This window comes from Gopherus flavomarginatus, chromosome 2 (genome assembly GCF_025201925.1).
Source record: "Gopherus flavomarginatus isolate rGopFla2 chromosome 2, rGopFla2.mat.asm, whole genome shotgun sequence".
In the NCBI taxonomy this organism is placed as follows: Eukaryota; Metazoa; Chordata; order Testudines; family Testudinidae; genus Gopherus; species Gopherus flavomarginatus.
Window position 1 is genome coordinate 192,204,210 of NC_066618.1, and position 27,364 is coordinate 192,231,573.

The following is a 27,364-nucleotide window of genomic DNA, read 5'->3' on the forward strand; positions in this document are numbered from 1 at the left end:
TGTGTGTGTGTGTGTGTGTATAAAATAAACTCAAAGTGTAGCAACATATACAATATATAATGTCTTCAGCTTGCAGTGCTTTGAATCACACTGTGATTTTTAAAGATCCAGTTTGTTACACCTTTTAAAAAAAATAAGCGACAGAGATCACTAAACTCTGAAATTATTTGGCTTTAAGGGCAATGTAAGCTGAAACAAGAAGAGGCAGCGAAATGAAATCTTCTGAACCCAGCATGTTATCTCCTGAATCAAGATGCAGTTCATTTGCTAAATGTGTGGTTTCCCTAGACAACATGCATATCTCTAGGTTTTGGTATACTGATTTGTTCCAGTCTGAGCACGTTCTCCTGTTGTTGCTCACTGTTTGAAATGCTATAGCCCTGGTAGCTTTATCTGTTTCATTTATTCATTATTAAACACACTTCTTTCTGGTTGAAAAGTGCTGTAAAATCCTTTTCACTGTACTGTAACCAGCACGGAACGTACCATCTAGATAGTTTGGAAGGATTACTTTTTTTAAATAATGTCAGGTACTGTTCCCTAATTCAATTCTACATTATCAATACAGTCAACTTACAAATATTGTGGATTCTCTCTACTTGATCCCTTGGGCACTGGAGTACGTAAACACATGGAGACTAAGGGCTTGGCTACACTGGCACTTTACAGCACTGCAACTTTCGCACTCAGGGATGTGAAAAAACACCCCCCTGAGCGCTGCAAGATACAGCGCTGTAAAGCCTCAGTGTAATCAGTGCCGCAGCGCTGGGAGCGCGGCTCCCAGCGCTGCAAGCTACACCCGTAAGGGATGTGGTTTACGTGCAGTGCCGGGAGAGCTCTCTCCCAGCGCTGGCGCTCTGACCACACTCAGGGTATGGCTACACTTGAAATTTCAAAACGCTGCCGCGGCAGTGCTGCGGGAGTGCTGCCACAGCAGCGCTTTGAAGTGTGAGTGTAGTCAGAGCGCCAGCGCTGGGAGAGAGTTCTCCCAGCGCTGCACGTAAACGACATCCCTTATGGGTGTAGCTTGCAGCGCTGGGAGCTGCGCTCCCACGCGCTGCAGCACTGATTACACTGAGGCTTTACAGCGCTGTATCTTGCAGCACCCAAGGAGGTGTTTTTTCACACCCCTGAGTGCGAAAGTTGCAGCGCTGTAAAGTGCCAGTGTAGCCATGGCCTCACACTTCAAAGAGCTGCCGCGGCAGCGCTCCCACAGTGCTGCCGCAGCAGTGCTTTGAAATTTCAAGTGTAGCCATACCGTAAGCGTGAGAAACTCTATGATCCTGCATACATTTTAGGGTATGGATACACTTGCAGATGTACAGCGCTGAGAGTTAAACCTGCCTTCGTACAGCTGAGTAGGGAAAGCACTGCAACCTGTCTACACTGAGAGCTGCCAGTGCACTGTTGTGGCCACATTTGCAGCATTTGCAGCTGCATTGGGAGCAGTGCATTATGGGCAGCTATCCCAGCATTCAAGTGACTGCCTTGGACTTTTCAAATGGGGGGCATGGGACAGGGAGTGTGGGGGGAGAGAGAGTGGGTTTTTTGGAGTGCTGGAGAGTATCAGTATGCTGTCTTGTAAGTTCAGACCCCCGTCCCTCCCCCACCTCCTCTCACTCACTGAAAGAAAACAGCAGCTGTTTCTTTTTTTCCCATAGACCAGATAAGCAGCTGCTTGCCAAAACGGACCTCAACCCCTCCAACCCCCCACCTACTCCCTCCTCTCTCTTCAAGCAAACATTAGCTATTGGCACTCCAAACGGAGCCCCCCCTGCCTGCCTCTCACTCATTCAAAGCAAATAGTAGCTGTGTTTGTTTTTTTGATAAGCAGTCCGCCCCCCACAACTGAGCTTTGAAAGGGCACTTCCTCCTTCAGAGTTAACAACAGAACGAGAGAGGACGCTTCAGTTAAAAGGATTAAAGGGGGTTTCTGGAGGTCAATCAGTGCGTAATAACGTTACTCCCCGTTTACACTGGAGCAGCAGCATCTCAGCCAATACGCAACAACTGTTATTCCTCTCGGGGAGGTGGAGTACCAGCAGTGCTGTAGCCGCAGAGACACGGTGCTGTACGTGCCTTGCCATTGTGGATGAGGAGTGAGGTACAGCGCTCTGGGAGGCTTTATTGGGCTGTAACTCGCAAGTGTAGCCAAGGCCTTAGGTCCTGAGCACCTAAATTACTCCATACATAAAATTAGGTATTTTGTGTGTGCCACAAAGATTCAATTGTTTATTTAATGTGGTCTGAATAAAGTCCATGTTTGTCCAAATTTTCAAGCTTGAGTGATTAAACTAGGGACACAAACCCAAATTTTGATGCCTAAATAAATGGCCAGCTTCTTCTTTCAGTTGTGTCAGAAATCAATAGCTAGCATCATCGAGGGTGGCATGGTGTTGCAGTTAGGTCCGGCCCTAGACCAAATGGCATCCCAGATGAGGAGCATCTTTGTTTCCTCCCCCCCCCATTTGTTAAATTTTAAAATACCTTACTTTTTTTTTATTGCATTGGTAGCCCATTTCACAATTTTGGTGCACGATTTGCATGCATGATTTATCCCGGACATATTGGATGATAAATGTGCATGCTAGGATCTGAAAATCTGTATTTGTGCTATATATAGGCAAATAAAAAATTCATTTCCTCTAAGCTTATAGAAACTTAAAAATTTTTAAGAATAACTGAAATGTACTAACATCAAGAAATTGAACTGTGCACCAACATTGGGTACACCAGTATTAAGTAGTGCTATAGTAGGTGACAGCCTTAGAATGTTAACCTGAGTTCTTTAGCTCAAAAAGTTGCTTTTCTCTCCTTTGCCTTCACGAACTGAAGCACAGCATCAGAGAGATCCAGAGACTGGCCAGTGGGATTTTCAAGTGATAAAATAGCAAGCAATGTCTGTCTCTGGTCGGCCATCATCGATCGAAGATATATCTTAATGAGTCTGAGCTTTGATGAGCTGTGCTCACCATTCGCTACTGTGACTGGCAGCGTGAGCAGAATCCTCCAAGCTAGCCACACAGTATGAAAATTGTCCTTCAGCTCTGCATCATGAATGAATTGGAGTTCTTGGAATGGAGAATGCTTCCTGTGTGGCAGAATGTGACAGATATTGTCCCATTCGACACAGAAGTCTTTATCATTGACGTCTGAACATTTCCAATGTGTCAGCGTCCGCTGAAGGTGCGTACAATTGTTCAGGAGCACAATTTCTGTCCCCCGGCATCTTACTAAGGTCACACAAAACCCTTGAGGTCTTTTCATGGTGCTTCATTTGTCTATACTTTTCTTTGTTGGACACTTGAGCAGTGTCGATGAGTGAGCAAAAAAACCTGACCTCTTGAATTTTTCTTCCAAGCTTCCTATCATCTCATCTCTGCTGTTGTAACCAAACTTTCTTCTTCTGATGAATACGAGTTTCCTTGAAGACCGGCTCAACTCTTAAGTTTTCTGCCATTTCTTTGGCAGTCATGATGGCATCTTCAAATCTGTTGTCTCTGTAGGCCTCAAGGCAGTTTTTCATCAACGTAGTAGCAGTTGCAATGTCCATTGATTGAGTTTTTAATGCCTTGCTTACCATGTTTATTTGGAATAGGATATCATGCGAAACCACAGTTGAGACCAGAAATTTGAAGAAAATGGTTTGGTTTGCCAGGCTTTGTGTCTTGTGTCTGATTCCGCATTAGGCTTTACTCGACCGCGCCAGTTCCATCAGGGCATCGTAAACCTCAGTCATCTTATGCTGTCAGTGCAGCTCTCCCAGTGAGTGTCACTTAGCGGCTTCATGATCAGATTAACATTGTCCATGAGGATCTTCCACCTGATAGTTGTTGCTAAAAACAGGATGTATATCCTTTGCAGTACTCTGAACTGAGATAACACGGCTACCCCTCTGATACTGAACTGAGATACTGAATCTAAAGAAGATGACGCTGCATCTGACACAACTAGGCTGTGGGAATGGCAGCCCCAAGGTATGAAGAAAACTCTTGGATTCAGTGCAAGGATCCTTGCCTGGATGCCACTGTTTCTTCCCTTTTTGTAGCCTTAGCTAATGTGTGGCTAAGGCAACCACTAACTATATGGTTGACTGTATTCAGTTCCGAATCAACAAGATACATATGCGAGACTTGTCTACGGCCTTCTCATGGCATCCCCTGTTAGCAGCTTAAAGCTAAAAGCAAAAGTAGATAATATGCAGAATATAGATTTGTGTTCTAAGCGATGATAAATGGCCTGATTTAGTTGTGACTTCTGCCATAGGTATTCAGCCACTCTGGAAACCAACTCGCTGGTTTTGTTTTTTTCTTTTAAGGTGTCCAACTTATTAGGCACCCAAGTTGGCAAAGTTTTTGGTCTTAGTAGTCTTTTTCATTTGTAAACAGTGAAAATTACAAATAAATCAAGGATTCTTGTCTCCTTCCTGAGTTCCAGCCTGTTTAAACATTGAATTGCCCATTGCATTGTTAGTTCCCTTAATTGAGATTAAGTATCTTCTGCCTCCCTTTTATTACAGTTGTAGAAGTTCCATGTATTTATCTTTCTTTTGCTTTGTTGGATCAGTTGTCCATCGCTGTATGTGTATTTATGTCAATCATATTTGTCTCTCTCCTACAATCACAATAGGTGATAGAAAAGGCCATGCTTTATTTTGCTTGGAGGAGGGGGGGAATTGTTCTTCACTGAACCTGCTTTTTTCACCTTCCAAATTTAACCAACTATTTTTTTTTTTTGCCTCATCCTGCTTCTTGGTAAACAAGCATCATGGTAAATAATAGGCTGACCTTGGTCTATATTTTAATTTTTCTTTGGTTTTTAAATGTATCTGATTTGGGACCCTTCTCCTTTTTCTTGGATCCGCAGCAGTGCATAGAGCAACAGAGGCTGCCTGAAGACATGCTCTGGCTTCTGGTTCCAATGGCTGCCACGACACCAAGGACATTTACTATGGGAGCTGTCTTATGATAGGGGAACAACTGGCTCTTCCTCAAAAACATAGTTGAAAGCCTGTTTGGAGAAGCATCGTCTCCTGGGAGTTCAGGCCTGTGAAGAACTGCCCAGCTTGCTGGACTCTTTATTGCTTCTTAGCTTTTGTATAGCAGACTGTAGCACTGGCCTTGAGGTTAGACAGTTTCCCTCTGAATGGGTGAGATGAGGCTGATAAGGGAGTGACAGAGCTTGGGTTCCCTTCTGGAGACCAATCAAAAGGCTGATGTAGTCAGGAAAGAGTTGAAGTTGTGGCCTTAAGCTTATTTAGGCCTGCCTATGTGGGTGTGGGGGGAGGAGGTAAAGGGGGCAATTGCCCAGGGGCCTGAGCAATTTAAAAGGGCCCGGCAGCTGGGAGCCCTGGGCCCTTTTAAATTGCCTGAGCGGGCCGCAGGGCTCTTGGGCATGTGCGAGGTGATACTGGCAGCAGCAAAGGCAGCCAGACAGGCATGTGGAAGCCCTGGCCATGCCAGAAGAGCATTCCCAGCAGTGCAGCCGGCAGCAGCTTGCTGAGCACTAGTATGGCTAGTCTTATGTTCTTATGTAAAGTGGCCCCGCTCGGCAGTGGTGGTGGCAGTGGGTGCAGGGCAGATTGGATGCTCCCAGGGTGGGAGGCTGCTGTGTGCGGGAGCACTGAGCAGCAGCAGCAGTAGAATGCTGGGTCCTGATTGCTCCATGCTTCCGGCTGGGAAACTTTTACTAAGGAACAAGTAAAGGGGGAGAGGGAAAGGCAAAGGGACAAACCAGCTGAGACCGAAGAACAGATGAGCAGGACAACAGGGGTGGAGGACTAGCAAGGTGAGGGCGCAAGAGCAGGTCAGTTAGGTGAACAGAGGCACTGGGGCAGGTGGCCGGGGACAGACAGGATCCTGCAGGACAGCAGGGTGAATGGTGGCATATACAGTGGGGGCAGTTGCTATTTACAGCCCCCAAGTGTGGGGATTGTCTCTGGGCAGCCGCTGAAATTGGAGCTGGAGGTGCTGCTTGCCAGGAGTGAACAGGAGAAACTCCTGAGATTCCAGGCCCTACTAGGCCCTTATTCTCCCTATCGCCCCCACCCCACCGTGCTGGAAACGGGTAGCCTGAGGCCTAGACATCCCCACACCTTACCCTTCCCAGTCCTGTAAACACTCCGCTCCCCACCTCATCCCCTGCTCTCTGCCGCTTCTAGTGACATTCCAGTACCTTGAGCTTCAGGACGACACCACTGCCTAGCTCCCGTGACTGATATAAAGGGGGTAAGGTGTATACATGACAGACACTGTCAGTCTCCTCAGGGTGTTAGAAACAGTATCCTCTACGTACTCAGGTACTGCTATGCCCTAGTAGTGAAATTGTGGGCACATCCCAGAAGAGATGTCTCCTTATAAAACAGGGATGGTGTCCAAAAGCTGAAATCTTTAAAATCAGAAATAAATCATTGGATTCCATGACCAACATGTATCTAAAGACTGTGGTTCCAGTAATTCTGTAATCAGTGTTCATTATCTAGTAGAAGCCACTACTCCAGGGGCCAGCAACCTTTCAGAAGTGGTGTACTGAGTCTTCATTTAATCACTCTGATTTAAGGTTTTGCGTGCCAGTAATACATTTTAACGTTTTTAGAAGGTCTCTTTCTCTAAGTCTATAATATATAACTAAACTATTGTTGTATGTAAAGTAAATAAGGTTTTTAAAATGTTTAAGAAGCTTCATTTAAAATTAAATTAAAATGCGAGCTCCCTGGACCGGTGCCAAGACCCGGTCTGTGTGAGTGCCATTGAAATCAGCTTGTGTGCTGCCTTTGGCACACGTGCCATAGGTTGCCTACCTCTGCACTACTCCATTTAAATTAAGGATACCTTTTCAGTGCTGTGTGTGCGGTGGATCAGGTGCATGTTGTTCTTCTCCACCAACAATGGGCCTAAAACTAGAGCAGCTTAGGACAAAGAAGTTGCATGTTTGGTTTTAGTGGTGCAGATATTGCTGAATGGTAATGTGACGTTGCACTCCATATGTTTATGGAAATATGTTTATAAGTGGAAATATGATGTAACTGGAATATGCTTTATACAAAAGGTCTCTTGTAAGGTACCATTACAAAGTGTATAAATCTACTGAGTGTGTTCATCCCATTTGTATGACTATATCTTTCTTGTATCTAAAATTAGGAATATGAAATATAATTCTAATGTCCTATTGTAGTTATGCAAAATGTGGGCTATTAATGGTAGTTTGGAATCTTAATGACTTCCATTAACTAGGACAATTGGTTGTAGATGGATCTGTTTACTTGTAAGCCTTCCTGTGTAGTGTGTGCCAGCGAGTGGGTAATGAAGTCTCGCAGGACATGTAAACATGTCACATGATACTGGAATCCATCTTTAACCTGGTACTTTCCCATTTAGAAGGAGGAGGGGGAACCCAGAGAGAGACAAAGGATTCTCGCCTTGTTCCAAAGCTGTAAAAGGGGGTTGAACAGAACAAAGGGGTTCCAGTCATGTCCAATTCCCTGCTTTTCACCTAAGATGCCTGCTAGAACTAACAAGGACTGTATGAGGGGAAAGGATTGGGCCCAAACTAGGAAGAAGTCTAGTCTGTGAAAGAAGCTTATTCGAACATCTCTAAGGGTGAGATTTACCTGTATTCAGTTTCTTAATGTATTAGGCTTAGACTTGTGTGTTTTGTTGTATTTTGCTTAGTAACTTACCTTGTTATGTCTGTTATTACTTGGAACCACTTAAATCCTACTTTTTATACTTAATAAAATCACTTTTGTTTATGGGATAGCTCAGTGGTTTGAGCATTGGCCTGCTAAACCCAGGGTTGTGAGTTCAATCCTTGAGGGGGCCATTTAGGGATTTGGGGCAAAAATCTGTCTGGGGATTGGTCCTGCTTTGAGCAGAGGGTTGGACTAGATGACCTTCTGAGGTCCCTTCCAACCTGATATTCTATGATTATTTAACCCAGAATAAGTGACTAATACCTGGGGGAGCAAACAGCTGTGCATATCTCTCTCAGACAGTTTACGAGTTTACCTTGTATAAGCTTTATACAGAGTAAAATGGATTTATTTGGGGTTTGGATCCCATTTGGAGCTGGGAATCTGGGTGCTGGAGACAGGAGCACTTCTAAAGCTGTTTTCTATTAAATCTGGAGCTTTGGGGCATGGTTCAGACCCTGGGTCTATGTTGCAGCAGGCTTGCGTTTCTGGCTCAACAAGGCAGGGGTTTGAAGGCCCAAACTGGCAGAGAAAATGGGCTCAGAGGTAGTCTCAGCACATCAGGTAGCAGTCCCAAGGAGGTCTCTGTGACCGAACCTGTCACAGATAAGTTAATGCATAAGTTACAATGATAGTTGTGAATAATTTGCAGCTAATAAGTTATCCGGTGACTTTGGCTCCTCTCCCTGCTTATAGAAACCCTGCCAACAGAATGAAATATCTATAAATGTATTCATTCTTCAATGTGATTTGATACTTTTTTCCTTAAAATTTTAAGGACCTAGAGTGAATAGTTCACTGCAAGTGTGCATTGTTCATTAGTCAAATGCTTCATTTTATCTGATCTGCTAATTCAGATAGTAGTATTTCCATAACCAAAAAGGACTAAAGTGCAAGCAACACTGGCACAAATGCTTGCTTGTGTGAACTTCAAATTCAGTTTCAGTGAGGACTCATGCATGTGACTAAGAAAATTATTTATATGAATGTTCTTGTCAACAAAACCCTGTTTCTCAGATGTACATGGAAGGCAAACATGCAAGGGGCCTGAGCATTTCCAAGGGGAAATCATTAAAATATTCAAGTGAAAGATTGTGGATACGTGGAAGTGTGTTTTGTTTTTGCTTTCTTTTTCAGTAGCTTTAGCAACAACACATTTTGAAAATGTGTGGTTAGGAGTTTTATTGGGCTTTCTACTGCTTTTCTGCAACTCTTCTGGGTGGGAGTGTTTCCTAAGCAGTTGGTCCTGTCTTTGTTGGAAGGGCTTAGACCATGTTATTTGTTTGTAAGTCTGGCTTCTGACAGAGTGGTGCTAATCCCAGAGTAGATAAAGGTTGGTTTAATGAAGTGCATTCTCCTACAAGAATGGGTGAGGTGGAGGGTGAGAGAGAAGGTCATTGTTCAGAATTACTGGTAACTGGAGAAACTCATTGTATTGGTGCTTCTAGTGACAAGGGAGTAAAAGGACAATCCACTGCGTACAAATGGCTCCCCTTTCCATAATCCCTTCTTGTTGATAGCCACATCTCCTAAGACTTTTGTTTGGATTTAACAATTTTAATAATAAAAGAGGCCTATACAGAAGCTCTGAGCCCCTTGCGGTAATGGTAACCATCCAACAACATTAAATAGTAAGTAAATTCTACCAGCCAGCAGCATGAAACAATCAAATGGAGACAGCAATGTATCTCAGCCAGCTAATAAATTCCCTCACCCACATTATATCCAGAAACATCCTCTCATTTCCCCAAGCTCCTATCAAATAAGTGGCTTTTGCAGCATGGTTAGAAGATCATCAAGTTTGAATTTAGTGAGACCAAATGAGGGGTGCAGTGTCCTGAGGCCCCCTCTCTACCTGCAGCCTCCTTTCTTGTAACAAGAGAGATCCTAGCTGCAGCAGCCTGTCACAAGTTTAGAACAAAAACTGTGGTGCAATTTGATTTTTTTTTTCATTTGGCAGCCCAGCTTTTCAAGTAGAAAAAATATAAGATGTGATTGCTCTAGCATTTCAGTAGAGATGGTGCTGACTCAGCAGGATGGGTGATTATGGATTTGTTTGAATTGTGATTCTCCATTGAAAGAGGTACGCTTTGGGCGAGAGGGAGTGCTTGAGCTCTGGGCACATTTTTTTTCCCCCCTTTATATTTTTGCAAGGAAAAAGTTGAATCAAGTGCAGAGTCGAGCTGTTGACATAGACCACAGGACTGTGTCAGTGAGTAAGACGCTCAAATCCTTTTGTGTCGAGTATGAAAGGAGTCAGAGCATAATGACAATTTCCATAGAATGCCTGAAGAGCAATTTTCAGAAAGGATCCGGTTTCTCAGTTTGCTGTTGTATTGTTAGAATTAAAAAAAACAATGTGTTGATCGTGACTGGTAAACATAAGTGGATACTCAATAAAACTGCATATTTTATTATAGAAGCTGTAGATCTATAATCTGTAGTTTCTGCTTTCAAAATGATAATTTTAAAGAAATATAATGCAATGTGAGATTATAAACAAAGGACAAATCTGGTAATCGTTGTGATGGCTCTTTTTAAAAATGAAAAAAAGAAGTGAGGATATTTAAAATGAAGAATGGATGGCTGCAGCATCTTCTTCTCCTGTGAATATTACCTGTAACTTTGAATTCAAATTCTATCCCCAAGCGAACCTCTATACCGATTTGTTGCTAGGCAGTGAGGTAGACATTTAATTATAAGGCAAGCTAGATACTTAGCTTACTTATTCTAACTTGTGTTTTTATTAAAACAACAAGAACTTTATTTGTAATATTGCAGGTCTTGTTTCTCAAAAGTGGCCTTGAAAGATACACGTGAAATCAGTTTACTATATTAACTTCAATGTAGCCTTTTAAAAAATGAACTTCAGGGCATGAATCCTGTCTTTTACTTTTGTAAGCTCCATCTTCCTGAAATTGAATTTTTGAAAATAGAGATTTGTGACCTAAACATCTTGGTTGGTAGCAGTCTATGCTTCACTGGAGAGGCCTGTTGGTTTGAGACAAACTTTGAGAGTTGTTCTTCTCTAGGATGAAGTGCTGAGAGCCAGGAACCCCTTTAAGTAGTTCTTTTCTATTTTGGCTGGTTGTAAAGACAGGGAAGAGGCGTCATTGCTAAGAAGCTGGCTGTGGAGCAATGCTTCAGCTTCAGAAGAAGCCTCCCTCTTTCTTTCTCTCTCCGGCTATGTCTACACTACGGGATAATTTCGAATTAACATAAACCGGTTTTATAAAACAGATATTATAAAGTCAATTGCACACGGCCACACTAGGAACATTAATTCGGCGGTGTGCGTCCATGGTCCGAGGCTAGCATCAATTTCTGGAGCATTGCACTGTGGGTAGCTATTCCGTAGCTATCCCATAGTTCCCGCAGTCTCCCCTGCCCCTTGGAATTCTGGGTTGAGATCCCAGTGCCTGATGGGGCAAAAATCATTGTCGCGGGTGGTTCTGGGTACAGCCTCACCCCTCCCTTCCTGAAAGCAGCAGACAACCATTTCGCACCTTTTTTCCTGGGTGAACTGAGCAAACACCATAGCACAGCAAGCATGGACCCTGCTCAGATCAATAGTGCAATCGTGGACGTTGTAAAAACCATGCGCATTCTCGTGCTGTCTGTGGTGAACCATGAACTGCAAAGGCAGGCGAGGAGGAGGCAGCTACGGCAGCGCGGCGACGAGAGTGATGAGGATATGGACACTGAATTCTCCCTAACCGCGGGCCCCTGCGCTTTGGAGCTCCTGCTGGTAATGGGGGAGGTTCTACCCATTAAACGCCGATTTTGGGCCCGGGAAACAAGCACAGACTGGTGGGACCGCATAGTTTTGCAGGTGTGGGACGATTCGCCGTGGCTGCGAAACTTTCACATGCGTAAGAGCACTTTCTTTGAACTTTGTGATTTGATTTCCCCTGCACTGAAATGCCATAATACCAAGATGAGAGCAGCTCTCACAGTGGAGAAGCGAGTGGCAATAGCCCTCTGGAAGCTTGCAACGCCAGACAGCTACCGGTCAGTCAGGAATCAATTTGGAGTGGGCAAATCTACTGTGGGGGCTGCTGTGATGCAAGTAGCCAAAGCAGTCATTAAGCTGCTGCTATGAAAGGTTGTGACTCTGGGAAACGTGCAGGACATAGTGGATGGCTTTGCTGCAATGGGATTCCCTAACTGTGGGGGGGCGATAGATGGAACCCATATCCCTATCTTGGCACCGGAGCACCAGGCACCCAGTACGTAAACCACAAGGGGTACTTTTCAATGGTGCTGCAAGCACTGGTGGATCACAAGGGACGTTTCACCAACATCCACGTGGGATGGCCAGGAAGGGTTCATGACGCTCGCGTCTCCAGAAGCACTACTCTGTTTAAACAGCTGCAGCAAGAGACTTATTTCCCAGACCAGAAAATAACAGTTGGGGATGTTGAAATGCCTGTCGTTATCCTGGGTGACCCAGCCTACTCCTTGATGCCATGGCTCATGAAGCCATACACAGGCAGCCTGGACAGTGGTCAGGAGCTGTTCAACTACAGGCAGAGCAAGTGCAGGATGGTGGTAGAATGTGCATTTGGCCGTTTAAAGGCTCGCTGGCGCACATTACTGACTCACTCAACCCTCAGCCAAACCAGTGTCCTCTTTGTTATTGCTGCTTGCTGTGTGCTCCACAATCTCTGTGAGAGTAAGGGGGAGACCTTTATGGCGGGGTGGGACGCTGAGGCAAATCACCTGGCCGCTGATTACACGCAGCCAGACATCAGGGCGATTAGAAGAGCTCACCAGGAAGCGGTGCGCATCAGAGAAGCCTTGAAAACGAGTTTCATCACGGGCCAGGGTACGGTGTGACTGCTGTGTTTGTTTCCCCTTCATGACCCCCCCCCTTTATTGACTCCTTCCCTGTAAACAACCCACCCTCCCCCTTTGATTACAGCTTGCTTAAGGAAATAAAGTCACTATTATTTAAAAAGCATGTATTCTTTATTAAAAAGTAATTCTAAAAAGAGGCAGAGAATTAACAAGATATCCCGGGTGTGGTTTGGGAGGAGGACAGGAGGGAAGGAAAAGGCCATTAAGCACATTTCAATGTAATGACAGCCTTTTGGTTGGACTGTCCACGGGGGTGGAGTGGGCTGGTGCACAAAGCCTTCCCCCACGCGTTCTTACACGTCTGGGTGAGGAAGATATGGAACGTGGTGAGGGTGGTTACACAGGGGCTGCAGCGGCACTCTGTGATCCCGCTGCTCTTCCTGAAGATCCACCAGACGTCGGAGGATGTCAGTTTGATCACGCAGCAGCTCCAGCGTTGTGTCCCGCCACCGCTGATCTTCCTGCCACCACCTCTCATCTCGAGCGTCTCTCCTATCCTCACGTTCACTGGCATCTTTCCTGTACTTTGCTACCACGTCCTTCCACTCCTTCAAATGAGCTCTTTCATTGCGGGCTACTTCCATGATTTCAGAGAACATTTCATCTCGCGTCCTCTTCTTCCTCCGCCTTATCTGAGCTAGCCTTCGGGATGGAGTAGGGAGGCTTGAAAAATGTGCAGCTGCATGAGGGAGGGAAAAAAGGGAGAGAAGTATTTAAAAAGATACATTTTACAGAACAATGGTTATAGTCTTTCACAGTGAACAACACTATTCACCTTACATAGCACATGTGATTTCACTACAAGGTCGCATTTTGCATCTTTTAATATTGAGTGCCTGCGGCTCTGGTGTTACAGATCTCACAGACGCAGGTTCGGGAATCACAATTCAGCTTGTATGCGTCCATGGTAAGCCACTGTCTTTCAGCTTCTCCAGCCTTCATATACACAGTGCCCTCTGATGCTTCTTTCCTGTTAACAAGCAGCAGCAGACGCCAACCCCTCCCCTCCCCAATCCAATTCTCTAGGATTGCTTTACCCCTCCCCCCACCGCATGGCTGGTATAATGGAAGATCACTGCTAATCACCCCCTTTCTCCCTCCGCCACCGCTTGGCTGCTAGCTGGGAAGATTCCTGCTGGCCAAACGCTAAAAAGCTCAGCGCTGTCCTTCCTCCCCTCCCCCCGCTTGGCTACGTGCAAGGAAGAATTTCTTTTAAGCAACAGCCCAGTAGGAAAATGGCCATCTCTGTCTCCTTCATTAAATTCCTTAATTTCAACCAGGTTACCGTGAACGATATCACTCTGCAGAGGATAACAGAGCGAGATAAAGAACGGATGTTTCTTGAATGCCAGCAACCACCGGGACCATATGCAGCTATGCTTTGTCATGCAATGATACCCGATTACTTGCTACATGCATGGCATGGTAAAGTGTCCTACCATGGTGGACGGAACAAGGCTGCCTTGCCCAGAAACCTTCTGCAAAGGCTTTTGGAGTACCTCCAGGAGCGCTTCATGGAGATATCCCTGGAGGATTTCCGCTCCATCCCCAGACATGTTAAACTTTTCCAGTAACTTTACTGGCTGCGAATGCATCTCAAGCCCTCAGGGCAAATCAATCATTAAAAAACGCTTGCTTTTAAACCACGTTTTATATTTACAAATGTACACTCACCAGAGGTCGCTTCCATGGCTTCACTGTCTAGGCTAGTGGCTTGGGAGGGCTGGGAGGGTAATTCCGTCTGGGTCACAAAAAGCTCCTGGCTGTTGGGGAGAATGGAGTGCTGTGTGCTCCCTGCAAGGTCGTCCTCCTCTTCCTCCTCCTCCTCCTCATTTTCCCCCTCCACTGAATCCTCAGTCATGGTTGAGATTATAACCCCCACCTTGGAATCCATGGACAAGGGAGGGGGTAGTGGTGGCGCAGCCCCCTAAAATTGCATGCAGCTCAGGGGAGAAGCGGCATGTTTTCGGCCCTGACCCGGATCTTCCGTTTACTGCTTTGTTTTTCTGGTATGCTTGTCTGAGCTCCTTAACTTTCACTCTGCACTGCACTGAGTCCCTGGTGTGGCCTTTTCCCATCATAGCCTTGGAAATTTTTTCAAATATTTTTTCATTTCGTCTTTTGGAACGGAGTTCTGTTAGCACTGAATCCTCTCCCCATATAGCGATAAGAACCAGTACCTCTCGTGTGGTCCATGCTGGTGCTCTTTTTCTGTTCTCAGGAGACTGCATTGTTACCTGTGCTGATGAGCTCTGGGTGGTCACCTGTGCTGATGAGAGCTCCACGCTGGCCAAACAGGAAATGCAATTCAGAAGTTCGCGGGGCTTTTCCTGTATACCTGGCCAGTGCCTCTGAGTTCAGATTGCTGTCCAGAGCGGCCAGTGGTGCACTCTGGGATACCGCCCGGGGGCCAATAACGTCGATTTGCGGCCACACTAACCCTAAACCGATATGTTAATATCGATTTTAGCGTTACTCCTCTCGTTGGGGAGGAGTACAGAAATCGATTTAAAGAGCCCTTTAAATCGATATCAAGTGCATTGTAGTGTGGACGGGTACAGCTTTAAATCAATTTAACGCTGTTAAAATCAGTTTAACTGCGTAGTGTAGACCAGGCCTCTCTCCTCCCCCACCCGTCAAACAGTGGATACAGCACATTAAATTAGCATCAGAGATGAGAGGATTTAGATGTCAGAAAATAGAAATTGAGCTTTTTACTCATCAGGGCCACCCTGCTGTATAAATTTCCAGTACAGAATTCATTCCTGGAATGTGAAGGCATTGGCGAAGAGAGTGAGTGGCCACTTGGGCCAGGTGTACGCTACAAACTTATATGAGTATTACTGCATCTCTCAGGGGTGTGAAAAATCCATATCCCTGGGCGACATAGTTATACCGACCTCATCCCCAGTATAGACAGCGCTATATCTACAGGAGAGCATCTTCACTGAAACACCACAGTGGCGCAGCTGCACTGCTGTATGTGAAGACAAGCCCCTTGTTTGTATTCTTTAGTAGCGGGGAATGCCAATGTTTACATGTCTGAGGCCTTGTCTACGCTACAGGGAAAATCTGATCTAAGCTGCGCAATTTGAGTTACGTGAATAGCATAACTCAAATTGACATAGCTTAGATCTACTTACCGCGGGGTCCACACTATGCAATGTCGACAGGAGACGCTCTCCTGTCAAATCCCCTTGCGCTTCTCAATCTGGTGAAGTACAGGAGTCAACGGGAGAGTGATCTGCGGTCGATTTAGCGGGTCTTAATCGACCTCTGATGCACTGATCACTGCTCCTCGATCCCTCTGGTAAGTGTGGAAAAGCCCTGAGACTCCCTCTGCCACAGTGGAGAGAAAAAAGAATCAGTGATGTAAAGGCATTTGACAAGGTTCTACATCAGAAATTAATGGCCAGTCACAGAATGAGAAGTAAAGTATAATTCTGTGTGGGAAATTTGGCTGAAGAGCTGGAAACAAAGTAGGACGAGATTATTGTAAACAAAGGCTTGCAAATAGAATGGGATAAATGCAACCAGTCTGTGACCTTTGTTCCCCTCCTTTTTTTGTGGTGGTTGCCATGCTTCATCCTGTTCCTTAATAACCACAGACAACATCTTATCAAAGTCCTTTGGATGATGGGAAGCATTCTTTTGCCCTCTTCCTTGGACTGAGCGCTCCAGGCTCGATACCTCTTAGTTCTTTTATTATTCCCCCATAATCAGAAAGTTTGCTTTGTCTCTGAGAACAGAACACAGCAAATTATTCCCCTAAACATCCAAAAACCCAAATTCTCATAAATAAAAACAAATGTATTAGAAAACTGGTAGGAGCATCCCATTAATTCAAAAATAGACAATGTAAAATCGTATCTAATCCCACTCTAAGTAACAGCTTAACTAGATAGGAATGATCTTGTGGGAATGGTTATTTTGTTCCCTGAATTGATTTAAACCTAAGTTCTGTATTCTTCTCATGCTGTGAGTTCTTGCATGTTGCTTAGCACCATAGTCTCTTGGGGTATGTCTACACTGCAGTTAGACACCCGCGGCTGGCCTGTGCCAGCCGACTTAGGTTCCTGGGGCTCAGGCTAACTGGCTGTTTAATTGCAGTGCAGATGTTTGGGCTCTGGGACCCTCCCCACCTGCCAGCATCTCAGAATCCAGCATCCAGTCCAAACCTGAACATCTGTGCTGCAAATAAACAGCCCCTTAGCTTGAGCCCCGAGGGCCTAAATTAACTAATATGGCCCAACTGCAGGTTTTTAATTGCAGTGTAGACATACCCTTGGAGGCCAGCAACTGAATCAGTGACTTACCAACTCCTACTTAATACTCTTGGCCGTTTTAAAAGTCCAAAGTGTGAGTCTGGCATTGCCATATTAAGCCATGGAATCCTAATTTGTAGTCACAGAATGTTTGTTCAGGTGCAATATCCTGGAAGATGTAGTAATGTATTGTAAATATAATAGTCATTGTATTTTGTGGAAGCTCCCCTCAAGAAATATAATTATTTTTCCATACTGTGCACAAAAAATTTGGATTTATTATTGTTACTGTCCTCCTTTCCGCCTGCTGGTTGCATGTTAATGGTGTTTAATGATCCCCTAAAACCGTTTTTCCCTAAATTTCCAGACAATGGGCTCTTTCCTTCTTAGTCTTAGCCTTAAAGTTCCTGGATTTTCTGATTTGTTTCCTGTTTCTCAGCAATTAGAATATTTCTCAAATATGGTTTCTCAGTGAATGACACCTACTCTGTCACATAGATTTTAAAGGATTTGACCCAAAGAGGTAACAGAGCCAACAAGTATCAGAAATAGTTAATTGAAGATAAATGTAAAACGATATACATGTGAGGTGATGTCTATTGCCAGGTTCTAGTCCTTAAGTTGTTACTATTTTCTTCCATCCTCCCCTGCTTGTGACCTAACAGGATTATCAAGGAAGGGAGAGCTGAGTTGTTCGTTGGTTGTGTCTCTGCCTTTTGGAGACAGGCTAGTGGTGACCAAGATCTTCCCTCTCTCTTGGAGATGGCGGGATGGTGGTGGGAGGACTTTGTGACCTGTTCATCCATCTCTCTCTCAAGAAGAGGATCTTTTTTTCCCCTTTCAGTACTTCCTGATCAACCTGGCTTCCTTTTCTCGTTCTGATTAGATATCAGTTGCAAGCAGTATTTGTTGTGATTAATAAGAGAAGTTGTAGTGAATCTTTCAGTATTTTATATTTGCATGAGGTTAAAGTATTACAATAGGGGGAAAAGGTCAGAAGGTGGAAGCATTTAAAATTGGTAACTTGCAGTGGGCAGTTTTCAAGCCCTTATGGGACAGGGCTAGGGGTATATACCTCTGGTCTATTTTCAGAGCTTCTTGCCACTGGATTCATTCAGAGGTGTCAAATTTTGCTCCTCAAAAGTCTAATTGTGTGTTAAAGCATCTCTGGCAGGAAAGGCTTTGAACTGGGAAATGTGAAATAAGGAAATTGTTCTCATCCACTCTGTGGTCTTTCTACATGCTTCCTTTCATTCTGAAGGCTGTGGGCTCTATGCTGCCCTTACATACATGGGCGCAACTCCCACTGGAATGAGTAGGGTTTGTACAGGGTGTAAGTAAAGGGCGGAATTCAGTCCGACGTGGAAGAACACCAACACAGAAAGCATTTATGAGATGAGTCACACTGTATAAACAGTGCTTCAGAAAGCAAAACAGAGGGCTGACTTGTACTATCACAAATTACAGCCAATAATTTGGGAGCAAGTTGGAAAATATGTGTAAAATGAAAGTGTCAGTCACCATAGCAATCAGGAAAAGGAGCCAGTGTTATTGCAGAAAAAACCGTCAAAACCATTGAATGCCCAGCAACCACACTAACACGGATGATACAGTAGGTTGTACTAGCAAAGGAATAGAATTCAAAACAAGGTGTAGTGCTGGTACAGAACCAGAATGTTAAAACAACCCACGTGGAATGTGTGAGCAATGCTTACCAGCCTCCTTGGTACCTTAGGGTGGTGCCTGATTCTAGCCCCTTTGAAGGCAATGTCCAAATACTTATTGACTTCAGTGGCATAGGATTGAGCCTTCATTGAAGTTAGAGAGTAAGATCAGCATTTTTAAACGTGGCACAGGAGTTTGGTAACCCAGTCGTCGTCTTCTCATAGTCTTTAAAACGACCCATGCAGGGTCCTGCAGGGGAGAACTATGTCTGTGTTCTGGGAAAAGCGCTGTTAGGAAGGAACAGAGTAATACCACCAAGAGCAGGTATAATGTTTTATAATGTCCCCTCAGTTAACTCATTGACATATTGCCTTAGGAAAGAGCTTTTAAAAGATACTGCAGTCTTTAGAGTATTCTCTTGTATAGTATCTTGACTCTGAACAGTATGAAATCTCAGTTATCATAACCTCTTCCTAATTTTCAACACTTCTTTTTCTGTCTGAGGATGCTCACATCAGAGGGGCGTATGTAGCCTCCCTCGTACAACAAATTATGAACGCTTTCCTTCTACAATAAGAAGACCCTGTTACTTCTTGTCTAACCAAACATGGATATTTTAGACTATGTGGGAAACTGTATAGAGCCAGGAGTGTACTGCTGGAGCAGGCCAGAGCATCACTCCCGCACCTGAAATCCAGGACAGAATTGCACTCCAGCACTTCACCTGGCTCACGGGGTCATAATACCACTCAAGTTTGGCCCAGCTGCCCCTCTGTCCTGATGGGGAGTGGGTGCAGCAGCCGGGCCCAATTTAAATAAGTGGTGTTGTGATCCGAGTTATAGGGTTGCAGCATCGCTCAGATTTAGCCTGGTTGCCTCTCTGCATGATGGAGGGGCTGCCTCCCTGGTGAATCCTAAGTGGTGCTGGGACCTCATGAGCCAGGTTGCAGTCTCACTTGTCACTCAAATTTGGCCTGTGCGGGGCAGGCAATGGAAGTGAGCAGAGTTGCTGGATGGCTGGGATCAGCAGGAGCAGGATGGAAGTGGAACTCTGAGCTGGAGTAGGGTATGGGCCAGTGAGTGGCCAGGAAGATTGTGGGGGCAGTGGATGACTGGCTTGGGGGCGGGGTGACAAGTTGTTGGTGGGCTATGCGATGAGTGAGGAGTACTAGGGGCAGTGAGGGTTGGGGGCCAGGAGGTTGGGGTGAGTGGGGCATGTTGGGGGCTATGACCTGTGGGGCTGGGTTGCAGTGAGTGGGAGGTATGTCAGGGCTGCTGGAGTGCGTGTGGGGACTTTCAGAGTAAATAGGGTCTGGTGGATAATCATTGTCAGCCTGGTCTGGTCAACCAGTTAAAGTGCGTTTATAGGGTAAGCCAAGAGCATCTGGATCATGCCACTGAACTCTTGCCCTTATTTGAAGTTTGCACAGAATATTAATATTGTAAAAAACAGTATTTTACATGCACTGCTAGTGAGCGTTTTGATGAAGTACATATGTGCTTTGGATGTGCCTTGTGAATTTGTTTAAAATTTGGAATATAGACCCAGAGTTATGTGCATTTTATGTTGATATGATGTGTGAAGTTATTACTAATGTGTGAAGTCTCATAATTGCTATTGCACAGATTTTCAATTAGATACAATTTCCTGGTAAAATGTTAGTTGCATTTTGAGTATGGGCGGTTTATTTTATGGTGATGTCATACACAAGATGGATTTTGGAGACTTACCTCATGTATGAGACAATTACCAACTTGAGAACTTCTGCAGGGCTCCTGATAAAATTTAGCAGTATGTCGCTGTATAGAGCTGTGACTTCGATATTAAGAATTATATAGGTTACCTACCCATAGGTATTATGCTTTCATATAGGACCAGATTTACTTAATGCACCTAGCGCCCATTGAACTCAATGATAGTTAGGGGCCTATTCTGCTTAGATGCTTCTAAAAATTCCACTGGGAACTTCTCTACATCTTTAAATACTCAAGTTCCTTTGATAATCTGGCCTATAATATCTAATACTAGGATGTTAGTACAGATGAGTGGTTTGCCTTTCTATCTTTGAGGATCAAAAATAAGAAGGTCTTTGTGGACAGAGTAGTATTTTCTGAATCACTTTATCCTATGTTGTGGGAAAAATGTCTTGAAGAAATATTGTGGTGTTTTCTTGACATAAGTAGTTAGAAATGGGGAAGTACCATGTCTTGATTATTGATCCTCTACTTTCAGAAGTAATCAGTGAGGCCACATACCAGATTCTCTTCATCCTTATCTTATTAAGTTGTCAAGTTTTAGGAGTTCATTCTGGGAGCCTGGGTGGCAGCCTGGCTTGGGAGCGGAGGCAGCTTTCTTGTCAATTTCACAGGCCACGAAATAGACAAGAATGACTGCCAACAAGCAATGTAAGGAATGCAATGTCTCTACATGGACATTGCTTTGCCCTAACTACACCAACATAAGCCTTATGCCTCTCGTTGAGGTGGTTTTATTATGTTGGCGTAGCAGAGGAGTTACCTCAGCAGGAGGAGCATTTCAGTATGTGCATCTCCTCTGTTTTGTCAACAAAAGCTGACTTTTGTTGACAAAACTGTGTAGTGTAGATAAGGTCTAAGGTCTGAGAGTTATGAGTTGCCATGCTTTTGGCTGAGCTGTATGGAGGAATATTGTCAGCATACACTGTGCTTTGAATTAATAGTTCACTTTCACAAACACTAGATTACCATACTTTAAGTACACACCCCTACCACCAAAAGTGTAGAAATAAGTGTAACAGAAGATGGGAGAATTTCTGCCATGTTAAGTACCTAGTTTATCTTTTAGATTTCCTGTTACATGCTCACTTGGTAGTTAATTTTAATTCTCTCCGGTTCTGGCAGGAATCCCCACAAAGTACTAATTTATAATTGAAGGTTGCATTTATCAATATAAAAAATACTGTCAACCGAGTTATTCATGTGCACGCTAGTAAATACAAATCTTCACCCATTTAACTGCTCAGTGGGTACATGGTCATCCTATCACAAAGAAAATCTTTGTAGAAGTATGTTTTTTGCACATTTCTCTAATGCTCTTGACAAAAAAAATGCTATTCTAAAGATATGCTTCATTACGGATCTCTCTTTAGAAAATTTGTTGAGAGAGAAGCCATAAATATCCAGCCTATTCACTCAGTGCATTCATACGTTAGGTAAAGTCATTTGTCAGCGCATCGTCAGATGGTCACATTATGATCACATCGGAGAACTATGCCTTTGAGGAAAGAATAAGCTCTCACTAGTAATGACAGACAGGCTGGACTTTTAGTGGCTGCAGAGAGCTGTGCTTTCCCCTATCTCCTTTACTTCTATACGGTATTAAAAATCAGAATGCTAATCCCTAAAGTGTCTAGATTTTTCATAATTTAGGAAGATGTTATAGAGAAATCTGCTTGGCATGCTGAATGTCCGTTGATTTTTTTTTTTCCAGTTGTAAGATGAAACCAATTACATTGACTTTGGTTCAATGGATTTATAACCAGGATAAATTAATAGTATTATGAATACTAAATGAGGTCTTATCATAAGCTGTGTTCTCTAGAATATAAGATTGCGCTGTTTTGTGTGATACTTTCATAAAACATCCAAAAGGCAATGTGTTCTAGAGACTTGTGTTGTGCTTATTATTAACTGGACAGCATTACCCTTACAGTCAAATATCACACAATTTCAGTAAAAAAACTTTGCTTAGTGAAAGTAAAGACTGTCAGTTCACTATAAAGGCTTGTCTACACTGGCAATTAACAATGCTGCAACTTTCTCACTCAGGGTTGTGAAAAAACAGCCCCCTGAGCACGGCAAGTTTCAGTGCTGTAAAGCGCCAGTGTAGTCCGTGGACCAGTGCTGGGAGCTGTGCCCCTCATTGAGGTGTTCTTTAAGAGCGCTGGGAGAGCTGCGCTGCTACCACACAAGGCATGTTAAAGCGCTGCCGCGGCAGTGCTTTAGCGTTGCCAGTGTAGACTAGCCTGAAATTAATTTGTCTGGCAAAACTGTTGGGATTTAGGATGTTGCCATCAGTTGGTTATTTTGGGACATGTGAATCTCTTTTAATATGTAGACTTTTTCAAAATGGAATTTAGTGATGTGGTGATGCTCTGAAGAGTACATTCTCCTTTATAGATGTATCTGTAGCTGTCCCAAAGGGCGATTTAAATAATGTCCTAAGTTTCTCCATCTTGGGGTCAGTATTTTCAGGCATCGTTGTTGCCCAGCATTTCCCAGCAGTTGCACCATCAGGGTGAGGTGTGAGCCCTTTAAAAGCACCATTACCTGAGGGATAACGCTGAGAGTGCCTGTATATTTTCAGTGGAGTGGAGAGGTGATTTTAGTTATGAGAGTTACAGTATTTTGGACTGTGTGTCTGTCTGTCTGTCTCTGTCTCTCATTCACTCATATAGCTTACATTACCATAGAACCTGAGTGCCTCTGTCTTAATGGATTTCCCTCTGCAACACCCTTGTGAGGTAGGCAATGCTGTTACCTTAATTTTACAATGGGAAACTGAGGCACAGAGAGACTAAATAAATTAATAAAAGATTTGTACAACCATTAGCTAATGAATTTGCACAGTTCTCCTGCGAAGTAGGAAAGTATGAAGTATACTTTACAGATGAGTAAAGTAAAGCTGAAGGGTTAAATGATTTGCCCAAGATCCAACAGAATTAGAATTTAGGAATTCCTACTTCCCAGCTTGATTTTGACTTCCCAGATGACATCAGCTTTCTAATTTGTCTATTTCTTTTCTGGAAGATACTGTTCCCTTCTTTTGGTAAAACACTATAACCATTAGAGACAAATCAAACACTAGGCTGCATATATGACCTAGCCGTGTGTGTGGGTTCTTTGCTAGAGCTGCCAGGAAAAAAAAAGATACATGTTCTTCAGGTATTAGATTTAGTGGCTGATTACAGGGTAGGGTGGGAGGGAAGGAGAAAAAGTGGGGTAATTACTAAGCCCTTAAGGGGTGTCTGTATAACATTTTGGAGTGAGAAAGAGCAGGCCCCCAGCTCAAGCCACAGCTTCAAAGTGTTTCTGCACGGCTATTTTTAGAGCATCAGGGCAAGCCTTGCTACCCTAAGCATGTTGACCAAGGCTCAGAGGCTCACTCCCACTAGCTCTGAAAAGCTGTGTAGACAAACCCTTAGGGGTTTAGTAATTGCTCTACTTCCTCTCCCTGCCATAATGAACCACTAAATCTTATGCCTATAGTGCAGGGGTCGACAACCTATGGCATGTGTGCCAACGGTGGCACGTGAGCCGATTTTTAATGGCACGCTGAGGTCCCAGCCGCTGGTCCCACTCAGCCCACCGCCAGCCTGGGTGAACAGAACCGCAGGCTGGCAGTGGGCTGAGCAGGCCAGTGGCTGAGACCCTGGCTGGCAAGGGGCCAGCAGCTGGAACCGAAACCCAGCCGGAACCCAGAACCAGCCAGTGCTGGGGCGCAGCGCGACGCTCACTCCCAGCTGGGGAGCTGCTGGCTACCGGAACTCTCCTGCAGGCTGGTGCTGGCGGCCGAAGCAGCAGGCAGTCAAGCAAGTAAAAGGGGCCGGCGGGAGGCGCAGTGGAGGTGTCCGCGTCCCAGCCTATCCTGCTGCCCCTCTCTCGCCACTGTGGCTGGAAACCAGGGCACTGCAGGCACTTGCTGTCCCTGCGGCCCCTGGGGGAAGGGAGTGGCAGGCCAAAGGGTCTTCTGCAGGGCCGGCTCTAGCTTTTTTGCCGCCCAGAGCAGCAAAAAAAAAAAAAAAAAAAAAAGTCGCAATCTGCAGCAGCTCTACCGCCGCAGCTTCAATCTTCGGCGGCGGGTCCTTTCCTCAGTGAGGGACCCGCCGCTGAAGAGCTGGACATGTCCCCTCCCTCCGTTGGCCGCTCCCCTGGTCGTCTGCAGCTGCCCCCCATTTTCCTGCAGATGCAGTGCCCCTACACAGCTGGCCCACAGCTCCCTTGGCAGAAACAGGAACAGCATGGGGCAGGGACCCATCCAGATAACCCAGCAGCAACGGAGACTGTTCCAGGCCAGCCTTAAGTCCCCATACTCTCGGGACTTCCTCCTGCATTCCCCAACCTCCTGCCCTGAACCCCTCACGCCACCCAACCCTGACTCCTGCACCTCCATGCTCCCAGCCCTGACTCCTGCACCATCCACATCCCCACCCTCTGCTCTGATCCCCCCACACCCCAACCCCTTGCTCGGAGTGCTCCCCCACACACTTCCCAGCCCCTGAGCTCCTCCTCCCCTCTCCTGAGGGGGGTTGTAATACGACAGTACCTGTAAAAAATTTAAGTTACTTTTACCCCTGCCGGGACCCCAGACCAGCAGTGTACTGAGCGGGGCCAGTGGCAGGCTGAGAGGCTCAGCCCTCTGCTGGTCTGGGGTTCCAGCCACCAGCCCCCCCGCCAGCCGGTATCCAGACTTCCAGCCCCACTCAGCCCACTGCTGGCCTGGGGTACCAGCAGCCAGCCTGAGGCTCTGCTCTTGGCCTCAGCCACTCCCTGCTGTGGCGCACATTGAAAAACTCAGCAAGGAAAAGGATCACACTAAACTGATAAGATTGGCATTTTAATTTTATTTTAAATGAAGCTTCTTAAATATTTTAAAAACCTTGTTTACTTTAAATACAACAATAGTTTATTTATATAATATAGACGTATAGAGAGAGACCTTCTAAAAACATTAAAATATATTGCTGGCACGTGAAACCTTAAATTAGAGTGAATAAATGAAGACTCGGCACAGCACTTCTGAAAGGTTGCCGACCCCTGCTATAGTGTATGTACCTTTTTCTGGAAAATCTAGTAAAGTCCATTACAACCTTTCATAGAAGAGCTTACTTGATATATTCTTAAAATATGCTAATACAGTGTGCAGTCAGTTGGTTAGGCTGCTTGTTTGGGGGCTTAAACCTTCTGTTCTCCCCTTGAGATGTCGCACCCTGATTGTCACATACAGGTCCTCGTTTCCTCCTCTTTGAAGATGGGTACTATATTTGCCCTATTCCAGTTATCCAGAACCACAACCATCTTCCATGAGTTCTTGAAGATAATTGTTAAGTGATGGAGTGCTTGTAGGATCTGGTTCATAATTTGTAAATCAGGTTGTAAAGGATGATAAAAATATAAGATATAATATGTTGTTTTTGCAGCACTTTGGTTCTCATTTTACTGTAGCTTCAGTTATTGATCCAACTGTCATCCTTTGCTTCAAAAATCTTTACTTTTGGTGGGATACATCACATGTTGTTTGTAAATGATTAATATTTTTTTAGCAGTTAAAACTAATTGCATGAGAATTTACATGAAAGGGTTTAATATTGATCAAGTCATGCTGGAAAAGCTTTGAATAAATCTGTGAAGTAGAGAAATGGCTCTTTATGCTTATTGAAAGACACATTAAAAAAATAAACTAAGGGTGAGATGGAGTACTCCAATGAAATGTTTTTTTCCCATAAAGCATAGCTATAGAGTAATGTTGCACATTACCAGCATTCACAAGCTTTCTTAGAATTCAGTGTGGCCTAGTTCAGCGCCTGGAAAACAGAAGTAAACAGACTGTTGTATCATATTTTCTGACATGATTACTACTGTACTAGTAACCACAGCAGCCCATAACCACTTAGCTAACTTACTGAGTGGAGAAGGAAGTTTTTAATGCACATAAGAAGATTGATGTTTATGCTTTTATATTACTGTAATTTGAAAACTGCAACACACACAAAGAGGATGAGTGCTATGAACCATGTACAGTAATTAAAGTTAATGCAGGTGAATACAAGTCCCTTTCCATTGTTTTTTTTTTTTTTATCAGCCAAGAGGGATAAGTGTTGTCCAGGAATGTTGCCGTGGTGGGCAACCAATGCACCTCTGAAAGAAAGCATTCCAATCTTCCTATGAGAGTGCTGCTCCCAGCCCCTGGATGCTGTTTGGGAATCGGTTTCCTTTCCACTAATATTTTTAAGATCTTTGTTTCTGCTGGAACAAATTCCCAAGTCCAGTCTTTGGATAGTTGTTTTAATAAACTGTTTGTTCGTGGTCTGGTGCAGAAAGCTACGCACTTCAGTCAGGCTGAGGTATCAACTGATGGGAATATTTTAATGGATTATACGGCTTCTGATATCACTCTTGAAAATGTCAGTCTCATGATGGGAGCTCAAATAAAGTGGAGCAGCCAGAGGCCTGCATTCACCCGTTTTTATTTCTTCTTTATGGCCCCAAGAAAAGAGGGTACGTCTTACAAGCAAAGTTATGTGATGTACAATTTTGTTTTTAGAATACTAAGCTATATAGACCCTAGTTTTCTGGGATAGCCTGCGTGGCACTATTTGGAAGCGTATGTCTACACTACGAAATTAGGTCGAATTATAGAAGTTGATTTTTTAGAAATCGATTTTATACAGTCGTTTTGTGTGTCTCCCCACTTAAGACCATTAACTCAGCGGAGTGCGTCCACAGTACCGAGGCTAGTGTCAACTTCCAGACCGTTGCACTGTGGGTAGCTATCTCACAGTTCCCGCAGTCTCCGCCACCCATTGGAATTCTGGGTTGAGATCCCAGTGCCTGATGGGTCAAAAACATTGTCGCGGGTGGTTCTGGGTACATGTTGTCAGGCCCCCTCCTTCCTCCCTTGCTCTGTGAAAGCAATGGCAAACAATCATTTCTTGCCTTTTTCTCCTGGGTTACCTGTGCAGATGCCATACCACGGCAAGCTTGGAGCCTGCTCAGCTCACCATCACCGTACGTCTCCTGGGTGCTAGCAGACGTGGGACTGCATTGCTACACAGCAGTGGCTCGTTGCCTTTTAGCAGCAGACGGTGCATTACGATTGGTAGCCATTGTAGTCGTCTGCTGGGTG

The 27,364-nt window shown here is 44.6% G+C and overlaps 2 protein-coding genes across 6 annotated transcripts in view; one reads left to right on the plus strand and one right to left on the minus strand.

Annotated features, from left to right (window-relative positions):
- CARMIL1 (capping protein regulator and myosin 1 linker 1) overlaps positions 1–27,364 on the plus strand; it is a 280,248-nt gene that overhangs the window by 28,869 nt on the left and 224,015 nt on the right. The gene's annotated exons all lie outside the window — the stretch shown is intronic.
- LOC127045612 (uncharacterized) overlaps positions 12,715–27,364 on the minus strand; it is a 251,489-nt gene continuing 236,839 nt past the window's right edge. Inside the window, exon 2 of the mRNA XM_050941865.1 lies at positions 12,715–13,229. Coding sequence (XP_050797822.1) covers positions 12,844–13,229 — 386 coding nt within the window. The 3' untranslated portion in view covers positions 12,715–12,843. The remainder of the gene's footprint in view (positions 13,230–27,364) is intronic.